The sequence below is a fragment of the Pleurodeles waltl genome, chromosome 3_1, assembly GCF_031143425.1.
Source record: "Pleurodeles waltl isolate 20211129_DDA chromosome 3_1, aPleWal1.hap1.20221129, whole genome shotgun sequence".
NCBI lineage: Eukaryota > Metazoa > Chordata > Amphibia > Caudata > Salamandridae > Pleurodeles > Pleurodeles waltl.
The window spans coordinates 219,867,418-219,883,532 of record NC_090440.1 but is presented as its reverse complement, the minus strand read 5'-3'; the positions used below and the strand labels follow the sequence as shown (position 1 = coordinate 219,883,532).

The 16,115-nt window shown below is 44.3% G+C and overlaps 1 protein-coding gene across 1 annotated transcript in view; it reads right to left on the bottom strand.

The window, feature by feature from the left end:
* Nucleotides 1-4,823: 4,823 nt before the first annotated feature.
* The window catches only part of INSYN1 (inhibitory synaptic factor 1), a 317,639-nt gene continuing 306,347 nt past the window's right edge, over nucleotides 4,824-16,115 (bottom strand). Inside the window, exon 3 of the mRNA XM_069222226.1 lies at nucleotides 4,824-6,087. Within this exon, the coding sequence (XP_069078327.1) occupies nucleotides 5,371-6,087 (717 nt within the window). The 3' untranslated portion in view covers nucleotides 4,824-5,370. The remainder of the gene's footprint in view (nucleotides 6,088-16,115) is intronic.

Below are 16,115 nucleotides of genomic sequence, written 5' to 3'. Positions count from 1 at the left end.
CCAACAAATATATGGCAGTGCGCCCTATGGCTGAGTCGACGGCCTTCTTTATTCACCCCTGCGGAGACTGCCTGTCGCGCTACCAATTCGCGGAAGTCTTTAAATTGTCCCTAAAATCAATCGGAGTGGATCAGCAAGGATACTCATCCCATTCCTTTAGAATTGGCGCAGCCACGGTAGCGGCGGCAGCAGGCCTTCCAGCGTCCGCTGTAAAAAATATAGGTCGTTGGTCTTCGGAATGTTACAAACGTTACATCAGGCCAGAGTTGGTGTAACAGGGACTGGGTTGCTCAGTGGTGATGTCTCACGCGCATGTTTCTTTTCTTTCAGTCAGATGCCTCAGAGAGTAGTCTGGGTATTGGGGCATTCATTTGTCCGTCGGGCGGCATACCGGTTGCAACAGCGCCGTGGGTCAAAACCGGCAGACTTGCACAACGTGGCTTTTCGTTGGTGCGGCATTGGCGGAGGAGGCATCACCCAGCTGCAACATTTGGTCAAATTGGCGAGTAGTCGAGGGGGACTGCAGTCTCCGGACCTAATCATCATTCACTTGGGGGGCAATGATTTAGTGCGCTTAGGCCGGAAGACCCTTAGGGAGACGGTATTCCTTGAAATCACAAAAGTGGCAAAGCAATTCCCGGGGGCAGCATTCGCCTGGTCACACATGGTTCCACGTCGTAAGTGGGGGGCAGGGATAAGATCTCGAACCATCAATGTGTCAGTTCGCCGACTGAATGCCGAGATGGCAAAACTCTGCCCAGGCCCTGGGCGCCTATGGAATATCCCCCACAAACTGCTGAAAGGCGTGCACATGTTTCACAATGACCAGGTGCATTTGTCTGACGAGGGAACCGATCAATTTATCCGTGACATGTGGGGTTTTGCCCGCAGCCTCTTTTTGGGTGGGGAGGGTAAAGGACCTTTGGGGCCCTGGTCACCCTTGTGGCGGAAATTGAGATAAAAATGTGACTAGAAACAATAGGAGGGGGTCCCCAAGGTGGGGCCCCCAGGAGGACATCTGGGATAGGATCCTGAAGTTCTGAGCCAACCAGCGGATGTACACACCAGATCAGGGGGTAAGAGACCTCAGATCGCTGGGGGAGAACATGGGGCTCCAGCTCTTGGCTCCCCCCATTACACCCCAGGGCTGATTGGTGTTTGGAGGGGGGGCGGAACCCTAAACTGGAGGACAAGGCACTGGTTAGTCAGGGTAACCGTCCCTCCTACAGATACAGGTGAGACACGGGTCATCTGTGTGGTCCAAATGGTGGTTCAGGACAGGAAGGGATCCTGTCAGATTGGTTATGGTCACAAGTAACTTCTCAGTAACATGTAAATAAAAATGTTTTCTTTATTGACTAACCTTGCTATACTTGCTATTTTATGTTTGGCTTGTTGAAGTTATGAGTTATTTCATATGATGTCTTTTTAAAAAAAATAAAAGATACTTCTTCCAACGAATAAAGCTTGTCGTCTCGTGCATTCCTGGTGGGGGGAGTGTGGGCTGTCTGGAGGCCTCCGGATCTTAGGGTAGAGCGCCCGCCCCGCAGTGGGGGGGCGTGGCCCGTTAGGGGACGGGGCCTCCGAGGCCCTGGGGCACTCCACCCCCCTTTTTCCCCTCTGCCGGGGGTGCGGGAGTCGGCCGGATTTCCGCCCTGACGCCTTGCGAGGCGTTGGGGCGGAAGTCATGCCACAGGGGGCATGTTGTGGGGCCGACGTTGGCCGCCCGCCGGTTCCGGCAGCCGCGCACTGGTGGGGGGCTATTTAAAGGGCCCGCCCAAGAAGGGAAACCCCTTCTTTACCTGTGCGTGGCGGCGGGACCTGGCGTGCGGCTCGCCTTTGTCCCACCCACCCTCTCCTTTATGTTAGTAGTTTGGAAGGAAGTTGGGAAATTGAGATAAAAATGTGACTAGAAACAATAGGAGGGGGTCCCCAAGGTGGGGCCCCCAGGAGGACATCTGGGATAGGATCCTGAAGTTCTGAGCCAACCAGCGGATGTACACACCAGATCAGGGGGTAAGAGACCTCAGATCGCTGGGGGAGAACATGGGGCTCCAGCTCTTGGCTCCCCCCATTACACCCCAGGGCTGGTTGGTGTTTGGAGGGGGGGCGGAACCCTAAACTGGAGGACAAGGCACCGGGTAGTCAGGGTAACCGTCCCTCCTACGGATACAGGTGAGACACGGGTCACCTGTGTGGTCCAAATGGTGGTTCAGGACAGGAAGGGATCCTGTCAGATTGGTTATGGTCACAAGTAATTTCTCAGTAACATGTAAATAAAAATGTTTTCTTTATTGGCTAACCTTGCTATACTTGCTATTTTATGTTTGGCTTGTTGAAGTTATGAGTTATTTCATATGATGTCTTTTTTTAAAAAAATAAAAGATACTTCTTCCAACTAATAAAGCTTGTCGTCTCGTGCATTCCTGGTGGGGGGAGTGTGGGCCGTCTGGAGGCCTCCGGATCCTAAGGATTTCACCTAGAGGTATGGCCGCAGTGGAGTAAATCAGTTTTAAAGCACAAAACTGTGAAGGGTCTCTAGGTGAATCAGATTTCAGCTTAGACAGCGAGTTTTATTAGACTTGTGAATTCAAAAGGTTTAAAATAACTCAGTTTGTTATCAGAGGAAATTAAATTCTGCATACATTGCCTCGGACGTGATGTGTTTTCGAATGTTACTCACTTTCTCAGAAAAAACGTGTAAGGGATTCATACAAATCTTGCGAAACTAACTCTAATTTACACAAGGGCAGAAGGAGGGTCGGCTAATTCTTTGATGGTCCTTAAATATAGCTTGACATGTGGTGGACATAAATTGTGGGATACTTTTATGCTGTTGTGTAGAGAGCCTAGCGTGTAAATTATATGTGCTCGCCTGGTACGTGATTCAATTGGAGTAGAACATTCTGATAGAGTTTGAGAATAGTCTCTGTTATGTGAGGTTACATGTTTCGCTCTCTCTAAGAATGAATCCAGTTGGATTACCTACGTTGAAGAGCACCTGTTTCAGATACCTCTTTGTTTTTCTTTGCAGACCAATGTTATTTTCCTTCTTAATAGTCTGTTTTGCAATCAGGTTACTATAAAATTAAGTTCCTTCAAGAAGTAATGCACTTGAGCCTTGTCATTCATCCTAATTGTTAAAATGGTTAAGAAACCCTATGAGTGTTGATTTAAAGAACTAAAGAGCCTGGCTGTGCCATCAATACAGATTTGAGAAAGTCAAGAGCCCAGGCTTTTCCACCAGAGCTGGATTAAGAAGGTAAAAAGCACGGTAATTTATATTCTGACTGTTAGGAACAATGATGGCCTGATTATCATTGTGTTTAAAAATGTGCTCTAGAGGACAGTGATACAATTTGTGGGGAGTGTTTTTTCTTCCAAAATGCCTGCCTTGATACGTGACAAGTCATCAAATGGACTCCAGTGTATTTTAAGACATTGGTTTCAAGCACAACACTTGAAATGCTAAAATTCTACAGTGCAAAAACAAAGCTTGGTTGTTGAAACAAATCAACGAATAATGGCATCCAGGTCAAGTCTGAAGAGAGGCAAGGTCATGTGCATGGTGTGAAAAGCCCACAACAAAAAGTACAGTTGTTTCTTTGGTCCTCGAAACGCCTGGCAAAGTCTAATGGGATTTCATCAAAAGAATGCAAGAATGTTTGTTGTGAACATTTTTTAAAAACTGAACAACTGAAGGGCAGCGTTTTTCAATTTGACCTGATATGTTCAGAAGCAGACTGTAGTGCTACTTCTATGGAGAGCATCTGACTGCAGGAACTTTAGGAAGTCTACGGAAACCTTTGACAGCATCTCCGTGTGCCCCTCTTAACTGTCGTTCTTGTTGTTTCCACTGATAAACATCCCTTCTTGCCTAAGTCAGAAGCAAATGATTTACTTGGCTAAGCTGCATTTTACATTTCCTATGACTCATTTGCACCCTTATTCCATCTAATTGCGTCTTTTTTCCATCAGAAGTCCAGCAAATTTCGACACTTTTGTCAAAACACAAACGCTTGATGCACAGTGCAAACCATTCTCTTTGGAAGCCCAAATAATGAATTCTACCATTATGTGTTCCACCAGCAATGGGAACTTCACAACAGAACACGGGACTCCAGATTGGACATTGGCCCCAGACTACTGAATCTATGTTAGTTTGATATAGCGATGATGACGATGCACGTTTTGGTACAACCGCTTGTCTTCTTAAGTTTATTTACCACTTTTATTTAAACAATTCATTTTTTTCTCCTTGTTTGTGCACACTCTGAGGACATCAATCTTTTGTTTCATATTTTTTGACTGCAAACACAGAGAAGGCACTTTAACCCTGATTAATTTTTCACATCCATTCTCCTTTTTGTTGCCTCTCTGTCAACTTTCCTAAGTCTGACATCAATCTTTTTTATTCTATGATTCTGAATCCTTGATATAAACGGACCCCCACCCTTACTGACCCACACGCTCACCTTAATGTCACTGTCATGCCCTCTCTTTTCTCCCTGAGCTCCCTTTCTGGATCCAAAGCATCAGGGCTCCTTGTTCAAAACTGCAATACGTGATTGTCGAGTGGAGCACACTAGTGTACCTGTGTAGCTTGGTGTGGAGTTGGTGCAGTAACAGCTGAACAACTGCATAAATATTGTTAGGTACCTAATTTAAATAAAATGTCGAGAACTCTCTTTGTGTGTTGGTCCTAGGTCTTCGAAGTTGTCTGTCTCCATCAAGTAGTGCATAGCTCTTTACTAGATACCATCGCTAAACCATTGAAAACACCACTCAGTTAAATCCAAGATTACTTGTTCATACATGTATGATAAGGGCGCATTTTGTTTTATTTTGAAGACGTTCTAACAGCATCTGCAAATCTACAAAAAAAAAAGAAGACAACAGCATTTTCTCAATGTGAGACAAAGAGTGCGGGATCCTATGCAGAGAGGCCGCAGAGGTCCAGTCGAAATACCTTAGGAGACCATAACCAGCACCCTTGCATGCCAGGCTTGCCCACCTCTTGTTATGTGCGTGCCACTGGATATCCTGCTTGTGACGAAACCACAGAGGGCAACGTTCACCCTACAGAAGCACATCACTTCAAAACAAGAGCATCACTGCACTCAGTTCAGAACCCCGGTAGACTCATCGTTGGAGGGGACTTTTGCAGCACCATAGAACTTTATCCTATAGACTATTCATACATATTTGTTTCCTTATCTTCCGTTCAGTAAAACCATAAAATTCCCTGAGCCTCAAAAAAGTGACATTAGGTAGTTACATACTTTTCCCAATTTTTAAATGAATTAAATATATTTTTAAACTGTAAGTTCCTATATTAATAAATGATGAATTGTGTGTGTTCTTTTGACTTCAATTTTTGCCTTTTGCTTTCTGTTTATCTGAAACATATGGCAGCACCGTCTGGGTACTCTTGTCCAAGACTGTTTGAGTGCTGCTGTTCTTCGTTACCTTCCTCTGACCACTGGTGATGTAAGGGACCCCTCCAGTGACTTGGATTTGTTTTGAGGCAGGCCGTAGTAGCTTGGTAGTAGCAATGGGAATGCCAGGTGAAGCTGCCACACCTTGCTTGTCCCAACATCTCAGTGGTGCCTCCACTACCTGATCATTATTTGCATCCCGGTCTGGGTCCTCCTCATCATCATCGCAGCAAAGAGCATGGTATAGCACTTTATCACTGAAGCGTACCCGCTCCCGCGTGCCTGCAGTCCTCTGTGGAGGCCGGTGGTTGGGGATAGAGCTGAAGGTCTCCTCGCTGGAGGAGTCAGGGGTCTCCACCCCTGGCCCATTAGGGGTCAATCCCCCGTTCATTAGTCGATAGTCAGGTGGTCGGCCGGGCTGCTCCCCTGAACCATCCCCTGAGTCCGATGGAGTGGAGGCCTCCAGGAATGAACAGAATTCCCAGCTGTCAGAAAGGATGTCCGAGCTCATGAAATCTAGGTGGCTGAGATCAAAGAGGAACCCGCCCTTCTCGCTACTTGATGTGCTGCTAACCGTGGCTGTAGTCCAGTCATCTGGCTCCATGTCGAATTCAAAGTCTGATGTTAGCTGGTCAATCTGACCCACCACCTGAGGAATAATACAAAAAGATAAGTCAATATGAAGTTCGATACTGATTCTCATCAAGTTAAGAAACAGGTTCATTTTCCGGTTCACCCATACCAACCAAACCATCCGTGCAAAGACCGTTATTGCTGTATTTCATGGTGAGTGTTGGTGCCAACCACTGTGTATTGTTGAAGTGTAAGAAGTTTGGCCTCTGTTTCTCTGCTGACATGAGTGATGCCACTATAGCAGCTGTTGACTGTGATGTTAGAAAGTGGGACTTCGGCATCACATGCCTTTAAGGTGAATTCTGAACTTTTTTTGGATTGATCAAGCGGTGCAACTGGTATTAAGTACCAGGTGGTGACTTCAGTCATAGTAGCAGACTGCTAGAAGGAATGTAACTGCTTGCCTGGCTCACTGAAATGAGCAGTGATCCAGCCCTTAACCTGGACCTCATGCCATCATAGTGGAAGAACTGCTCCTGTTGTTGCTTTAAATCGGTTTTGCATTTGTCTATGGAATATCAAATGAAAAGGGAGACAAATAACCTGCCAAGCCTGTGACATAGAAAAGACCAGTTCGCCCTTATTTCTTGAGGACAGTCCAGAATACTACCTCGTGTGTGGCCCAAAATGGACTATAGCAGCCTAGGATTGAATGAAAGGCTAAATAAGTTGAAGGAACATAGACATTTGGCGTTTTTGTAACACCTCCACCAAAATCTACTCCTTCTGTTCAGTTCTGCACGGACTATATGTACGTATCGACATATTGATTTGTACTACTGATCTTGTCCAGTCCATAGCGAATTGACTATCTAGGCAGCACAAATTCCAATCATAACCCTCAGTGCTTACAACTGGAATGCAATACGGATATTGCTAGCGTACCTACGTGGCAGCTACAGCCTGCGGCACTCGAGGACCCTTCGTTCCGTGAGTCTGTTAATCTCATGATCACTTAATATTTTGATCTCAACTAGGGCTTTGTGAACACACCTCCACAGAATGGGATGCCTATAAGGCGACCATCCAAGGCCATTGTCTGAGGCTGACTTGGAATGTGTGTAGACAATTAGATAGGGAGGTCTCTGCAGTGGAATGGAAACTATTGCATCTTAAAAAAGCTACAATACAAGACCCAAGCAGTTGGCTGATACTCAACACAGCCCAGGAAAAACACTCCATGCTCCTAGAATGCCTACAGTGGTTGAACTACTCTGCAAATTCTGCTAGGACACATGCAACATAGGTTAGAGCTGGCTCCCTCCTTGCCTGGCTGATCAAGCTAAATGTCCTCTGACATCTAATAGAGGCACTGCACTCAGAGACACGCACACTACTTTATACACAGTGCAACATACACAACATACTATGTCACCACTATAACACCTTTTACCGATCAGTTACGACATCCTCTCATGACAACGTTAATGCTTTCCTATACATGTTACCCCTATCTCAGGTTATGACAGAGCAGAGGTTGGAGCTAAATGCACCCATCACTGTGATTGAGATTCAAAACACCATCAAAGCCCTTGCTACCAGGAAAACCCCCATCCTGGACGGATTGCCCTCAGAATTTTACAAGGCATATGCATCACTACTAGCACCCTGCCTACATGCAGTTTATGAGGAAGCACTCGCCACTGTGTGCCTCCCTCATACATTACGCAAATAATTCCTAATTTCACTACCCAAACCACACAAAGACCTAACACACCTCCTACAGAAAATTAGCACTGTTTCACTCTGACTACAAAATATTCGCTAAAATCATAGCAGACCGCATGGTGTCCCCAGTCCTCACCTTGGTCCACACAGACCAAAATGGATTTGTGCCAGCCCACACCATATCCCTTAATATATGACGTTTCTTCTGAATTCTAAAATACGCTCCTTTGCACTGGCTTTAGGCAGACTGCTTAGTGCTTGACTTGCAGAAAGCATTTGATTAGTTAGAATGATCCTTCCTACTCTGGGCCCTGACACGATTCGGAATGGGCTCCCCATTCACACAAATGATACGCCTGCTGTATAACTCGCCAATAGCTTTAGTAAAAACAGGGCTTTTCATATCTGCACCTATTAATATAGAGAGGGGCACAAGGCACTGATGTCCCCTGTCTCCTCTTTGCCTTAGCCATAGAACCCTTAGAAATTGCTTTATGGGTGCAGGGCCATGACTGGGGTATAACTATGGGGGATGGTATACCTGAAGTGTCCCTCAATGTGGACAACCTCCTAATTTACCTATGTGATCTTTCAGAGATTTCCATGTAAATAACCACCATGCTTACCACTTCTACATAAATACTGGGACTATCTGTCAACTGATCCAAGTCATGTATTTTCCCATTCACACCTTCCATGCCTAACCCTGACCCACTCTCTGCCGTCCCTTCACTTCTCTGGTGATCCAATACTTTCAGATATCTAGGTATCCAGATTAATCATTTGGGCTTGGACTTATTTGATGGCCACAATGCCCCTCAAATCCCAAAGGGTCTTTGGAAGACACTACTCTTATCCGTAACAGGTCATGTGGCACTCCTAGAAAAGGTTTCCCTACCGCACTTACTCTAATACTTTGTTAATCTCCCACTATATGTTCCTGTCTCCTTCTTCCGATCTCTTGAATGTGCCATTCAAGAAGTCACCTGGAACAAGTCCCGCTGTAGAGTAGTACTTACTGAATTATATAGAGCCACTGATCAGGGTGGCCTGGCACTTCCTAACTACTACCTTGCAGACCAGCTGCAATGGCTATCACAGAGGCTAGCCTCCCACAACCTGAATGACAAGATCACGGTGTCTCTGCCTTGGAGTCTCCTTGACATACTCCTATTGCTTCATCCCTGTGCTAAAACTCCTATTCCCCAGACCCAAGCTCTCCTTGTAGCGCAAAGCTGCTTCCACAGAAGTTTGTACCTCACCAGAGAGACGATCCCTTACGCACCAGCCATTGCTCACCTGGGGACACCATGGGGCCATCTTATTACGACACTGGCGGAACTGGCACTATGGCATGCTGCTGGAATCTATACATTAAGCAACCTATATGAAAACCGCATTCTCCTCACATACAATGCTCTAATGGAGGAAACTGGTTTTCTTCATGGTGGCATTCTTCTTCATCGCCCACTCATGACATGACACATGAACCCTCCAAGCACCTTTCATTACAATGCTTACATGTTTTTGGCAATGGTAGGCACTTGGTATGTTGGCTGGCAGACTCATTAAGACAGCACACCTCTCTGCCACTCACACCATTCCGAGATCATTTGGGAGGCCACCCAAGGTATGCTGTACACAGACAAGGAATGGTCCGATATGCTGGAAAGCCCAACACGGGTGCCAAGTAATACCAGATTTCACCTAATTCAATATAACATTACCCAACGGGCTTATCTCACCGCTGCCAAAATCAATGGATACTTTAATGGAACAGGCACAGAATGCCCACGCTGTCACCTACTATACGCAAACCTACTGCACATGCTATGGTCCTACTCACACATATAATGCTATTGGAGTGCAGTGATGCACTGTCTGTTGCATTGTGTGATCTGAACCATCCCACTCACTTGGGAAGCCTGCATACTGGCACTTTTTCACAAGGACAAAAACACAGAATCATGATACGGTTTTTAGACCTGGCCCCATCTTAGCCAAGAGACTAAGGGGCATATTTATACTCCGTTTGCGCCGAATTTGCGTCATTTTTTTCGACGCAAATTCGACGCAAAACTAACTCCATATTTATACTTTGGCGTTAGACGCGTCTAGCGCCAAAGTTCATGGGGTTAGCGTCATTTTTTTGCGTGAACACCTTCCTTGCGTTAATGATATGCAAGGTAGGCGTTCCCGTCTAAAAAAATGACTGCGATGCTATTGCGTCGGATTTATACTCCCGGGCAAAAATGACGCCCGGGAGTGGGCGGGACTAAAAAACCCGCATTTGCGCCGGATTTTAGCGCCTGGGTCAGGGCAGGCGTTAAGGGACCTGTGGGCTCAGAATGAGCCCAGAGGTGCCCTCCCAAGCCCCCAGGGACACCCCCTGCCACCCTTGCCCACCCCAGGAGGACACCCAAGGATGGAGGGACCCACCCCAGGGAAGAGAAGGTAAGTTGTGGTAAGTATTTTTTTAAAAAAAAAATTGGCATAGGGGGGCCTGATTGGTGCCCCCCTACATGCCACTATGCCCAATGACCATGCCCAGGGGACAGAAGTCCCCTGGGCATGGCCATTGGGCAAGGGGGCATGACTCCTGTCTTTGCTAAGACAGGAGTCATGTTAATGGCGTCTGGGCGCCCAAAAAAAAAGGCGTAAATCGGGTTAAGACGTTTTTTTTGCCTCAGCCTGACTTGCCCCGTTTTTGGACGCCCAAACGCCATTTTTCCCTACGCCGGCGCTGCCTGGTGTATGTGGTTTTTTTTCACGCACACCAGGCAGCGCCGGTCGGCTAACGCCGGCTAACGCCATTCAATGAATACGGCGCCCGCATGGCGCTTCAGAATGGCGTTAGCCGGCGCAAATTTTTTGGGCGCTAAACTGCGTTAGCGCAGTTTTGCGTCAAAAAGTATAAATATGGGCCTAATTACTCGCAGATGGTGGTCCTCTGACCCGCCACGCTATGACACCTGGCTACAGTCCATGATGATCTGGTCACAGGCGTAAAGTGTGGCCCTCCACCAGGAAGATGCTCACGTCCTCTGCAAATATCCAATAGCCCCCGATTGGGACATGATCTTAGCAGACTTGCTCACATAGGACCTGATGCACCTTCACATGTGACCGAACTACCACAAAGGAACGTGGCATATGTGGTGGGACCACCGTCGCAACCCAGATGACTAAATGCATTGCACACACTCCAATAATTCCTTCCCCGTCACTATAACACACCCCAGTCAGTCACTTAATAATTCTTAGTCAATGTTTATACAGTGACTACAGCTGAGCAGTCATTATTCCCTTCTGCACAGATGTGACACTGACTTTGTAACCTGCCTGCTAATAGATCCACCTATTTCGCACCCCTCAGACCTTGAATTCCTTACTCCTAGTTCAAATAAGTGTTTTACTGTTTTGGTCCAGACAGCTTCAGCTGTTTCTAGATAAGGGCAATGTACAAATGCGTGCCTGCTGGCTTTGCGCTCATTTAATTCAGTCTATAATGATTCAAGTATTGATTATTTGACTCCCTGTGCCACGAAACACCACATTACATCAAGCATTCCTTTGTCATGTTATTTGTACTAAACAATGTGTATACAAACCACAAAGTACATGTTATGTATACTACGTTACCGCAGAAATATGAGTATTGTAATATATTGATAGGCCGTTTACAGTATAATTGAATAGAAGTAATAAACAGATTCAAACAAAAAAATAAGAGCAAGGAACATAGAAATAAGAATGAATGCTGAACCCAGAGAAAAAAGATTAAGGCTCGAAAAAACAGAAGACAAGAATAAGGAGTGAGAGAAAATGAGGAGAGGAAAATTGAGAGAACAAACAGAGAAAGATGGCAGACGTGAAGACAGGCAGGAAAAGAAAGAACAAGCTATTCAGAGAATAGAAAGTAAAAGACACATTGTAAATATGTCTGTCTAACATCAGTCTACACCCAGACATGTATATTGAAATTATTTGATGCCTCTAGACATCAGGAGACAATTTGTATGAGGGGCATGTCACACAGGTTGTCCTGAGCTCCTGTAGGACACCAGTGCTTTTCCACAATCTCTGTGCTAGGTACCTGGCCGTATCTTCCAGGGAACTGTGTTGGTGTAATTCCCCCACAACATATTGTGAGCTGGTCCTTTCTGCACCAGCTTTATTCCTGTTTATCATCTGACAGATTTGATGTCATGCCTAATCCAGTTTTGACATTACTTTCCTCACACCCTCCTTTCCACTTCTTTGTCAAAAACAAAGAATGTATGGAAAATTCACTGGAAGCTGACCATATTATACAAAGGCATTTGAACAACTTAAACAATTTACACAAGCAAGAATACATTTCCCATTCTTAAAAAGTTCAAAGATTTTAGGGAATCCAAGGATTGATATAGTAATTTCTAACCAGTACATGTTAATTGTAATGATTTTGAAGAGATGTGATAGAATTCCATTTGTTTTATGGAGATGTACAGTGAAACTATGCAACAGTGAGGATGTTAACAAATTTAACAAATCAGGCAAACTCATTTAAGTTCACAGAGACATGGAGAATGGACTCCCCTAAAGATCATCCTAACATATCACTATATCATGAGCAAATAAGATATACATATCCTTCAAAAATGTTTACAAAGGCGAAAGGTATCAGCAGTCTCTGCTCCCTATTACTCTTCGTCTTCTCTTTAGTTCCCTTTTCCACCACTTATTTTTGTCCACTGTTTCTATGGAAGCCTTTAACATAAAACTCCAGATGCGCTATTATTGGAAATAGTCTTGAATACTTAGAGCCTGATTTAGATATTGGCAGATGGATAACTCCATCATAACGGTGATGGATATCCTATCGGCAAAAATCAAAATCCCATTATATTCTATAGGATTTAGATTTCGGCAGATGGGATATCTGTCACAGTTGTGACAGAGTTATCCTCCCACCAATATCTAAATCAGACCCTTAAACATGATATTGAGTACATAATATATAATTTCTATGTTACCAAATCACAAATTCCTTTTTCTGAGGCGATTTGTTTTCATATAAAAAATTCTGCAGCAATAAACTATCTACACTTATGGTACGCTGGACGGATATGGTGCTCATTCTGCCAGTATGTACTAAGTTTATGGAGTGTGCTTCCATGTACATTGTGCTGCACATTCTCCTGCAGTAGATCAACGAACTGCTCATGTCCATAATGCCAAACCACACAGTCTAATGCACTGCTTGCTCTTTTTTAATCTGACTACTCTGTGTTTCTCAAGGTTAACTGTGGCTAAATGCACTAGCTGAAAGGCAACATATAGAGTCTAAGAAGCTACTGGGACAGCATACTTTAGTGCTTCATAATCATTACTTATCACATGTTAATCTGTGTGTTAAAATACTAATTTGTGTGTCAACATGTGGCAGTATAGCATATTTTGAATATGGAGAAAATTGTGGCAAATTGTTGGCATGGGAAATAAAATCTAATACAGTTAGAAATAGGGTGACAGAAATATGGGACGTAACTTCAGGAAGTCTCAGAAAAAGCGACAAGGACGTAGGAGAAGTCTTTCGAAATTACTTTAAAGAACTATATACGGATAAATTAGAGGCCTTCCCGGAGAAAGTTAAGATGTGGTTAGAAGGGTTGGGTTTAGTTACCTTGAGTTATAAGGGTAGTGGAGGTCTGAATGAACAAATAGAGCTGGAGGAAGTGGATCGAGCTATTAAGTCAGGCAAGTTAGGAAAATCCTGACGGTTTACCTGTAGAAGTTTATAGGGCCTTGGGAAAGTGTATAACTAATTTTTTGTGATTTGTGCAATGATATCTTAGAAAGGGGAGGCACACTCCCCCGTCCTGGGAGTAATCAATTATTATATTAATTTTCAAACCCCGGAAGGACCCTAAATCTTGCAACTCATATAGGCCAATATCCCTGATAAACTGTGATCATAAAATCTTCGCAAAAATTATGGCAAATAGATTAAGTGGAGTCCTGGGAAATCTTGTACATGTGGATCAAAAGAGTTTTGTGAAAGGAATATTGATGCAAGAGTTAACACAAAGTTTGATAGGCTCAATAGATCTCGCTAACACATGTCATGAACCCTTGGCGGTAGTAATGGTAGACGTCACAAAATCATTTGATATGGTTGACTGGGGTTACTTGAGAACTGTATGCAAGGTCTTTAACTTGGGTGGACATTTCTCTGGGGTGTTACAAAAGATCTACCAAGATCGTGAGGCAAGAATTCTGGTTAATGGCTCCTTGACTCGCCCTTTGAAAAGTGAAAGAGGAACAAGACACTTTTTAACCTATATATAGAGCCTCCAGCTTGTAAACTTAGAAAAGATCAGAGGATATTCCTGTTCCGCTGTGGGAAATGGTGAGAGAAGGTTTCCCTATACATCGATGATCTGACGGCTTACACTGCCAATTTAGGTCAAACGATGATAGCTCTGTATGAGCTGACGACGGAGTTTGGGAAATTTAGTGGATATGCTGGGAATAACTAAAAGACTGGAGTTATGGCTTGGAATACGTGTACAGATAGGATCCCAGTTAAAACGGAAGTAAAATATTTGGGGATCATCATAACTCATGACATAAATAAGCTTGCAGAAGCTAACTTTAGTAAGATTTTTAGGGAGGCCTATCGGTTAATGATGAAGTGGGTTAGCCTTCCCCTTACCATGATAGGGAGGGTCAATTTAATTAAGATGGTGATTTTACCTCAATTCTCATTCACTTTTAATGCGGTCGCCCTGATGTTTAATAAAGAGTGGCTAAGCAAGCTTCAGGGAAAGATCAGTAGCTCTGTATGAGCCTTAGAGTGGGTGCCTATCGCAGTGAAAAAGTTGAAAAGGAGGAATGAGAAAGGGGGACTGGGTTTGCCTGATATGCAATACTGCGCGTGTGCCTTCCTCCTGAAAAATGTGAGAGAGCTACTGAATAAAACCAGGTGACTCTGAGATGGGGCAGATCTTCAGAGTAATGATGGAAATTGGCGGTATATATCAGAGAGGGTTTTTGTATAAATTTGGCGATCCCAAATTCTTCAAGAAAATAAGATTCAAGGTAATGCTGGATCTGGTAAACTTTTGGTGGGCTGTGAGGAGAGCTACCATGCCCCTTTTTGAAACTCTCCGGGTTCGCCGGAATGGACCGAAGATAGGTTGGCTGTACCGTTGAAGAAGGCAGGCTTTCCGGAATGGGGACACCTGGTCAACAATGGGTGTGTGAGTCTTTCAAGGCACTCAATATGGTGATGGGGGAAATCTCTCTAAATTCAAAAACCTACAAATAACCAGTTGGATGAAATGCGCAGACGGGGATGGCGGGGGGTTCGAATGACTTTGAAGAGCTGTTATATCAGAAGATCCTCCTGAAGAAGGAAGTCACAAAATGATACTGGTTAATTATGGGGATCGTGGATGGAGATTTTACCCTTCCGGAAGAAGTGTGGGAAGAAGACTTGCCGGGATTACAGATAAGAGATTTATGGTAAGTATCTATTACTCTTTTATATGCTGCAGTCTTTAAGGAGAAATCATCTGTTCTCAATCCATAGGGCCTTCTGGACTCCTGAAAAATTATGTAAACTGAGGCACGGAAACTCGATGGACTGTAAGAAATGCAATTTAGCTCTGGCTGACGAACTTCATATGTTTACGAAGTGCCCACAGCTTACCTGATTTTGGAATGAGGTGGACAAGGTAATAGGGGAAGTTCTTTCTATAAACTGTCAGATAAGCCCATCCTTAGTTATTTTTCTACGTCTGTAGAACCAGCCGGTAATTAATAGACATGGTGCAAAACTGCTTTTCTATCTAATTTTATTAACCAGAAGAGAAATTTGTTTTAAAAAAAAATGGGTTAGTGTTTCCACCCGACCTCCCGAGAGTGGATGGAGTCACTTGTGTATAACTTAAAACTTGATGTGTAAGGGGGAAAAGGGAACATAACTTTTGGGGCCCATTGAAGGATTGGTTGGAAAGATCAGGGTAATGGGTATTAACAACAGTCTGGTACTGTCTTAATATTATACCACTTGTGGGTCCTAAGATACTTTCTCTGTGGACTGTCAAGGCAGTTGGCGATCAGAGGCTCAGTTTTAACCCAGACAGGAGCCTCCTTGGACAGATTCTTAAGGAGAAAAAGTAGTTTCCTCCTTGAGATCTCCCTTTTGAGTCTGCTTGTGGCGGCAAATGAGGACATTAAAAACATATTCACCTAAAGAAGCTGCATGTGATATATTTGTAGTGTGCACAGTAACTTATGCTGCATGCATGTTATGTTAACTAAACATCTTTTTGCATAGCCCTAACTATGGGTAGTCCTCAGATATCCAAAGTTTTCCTTTGTAAC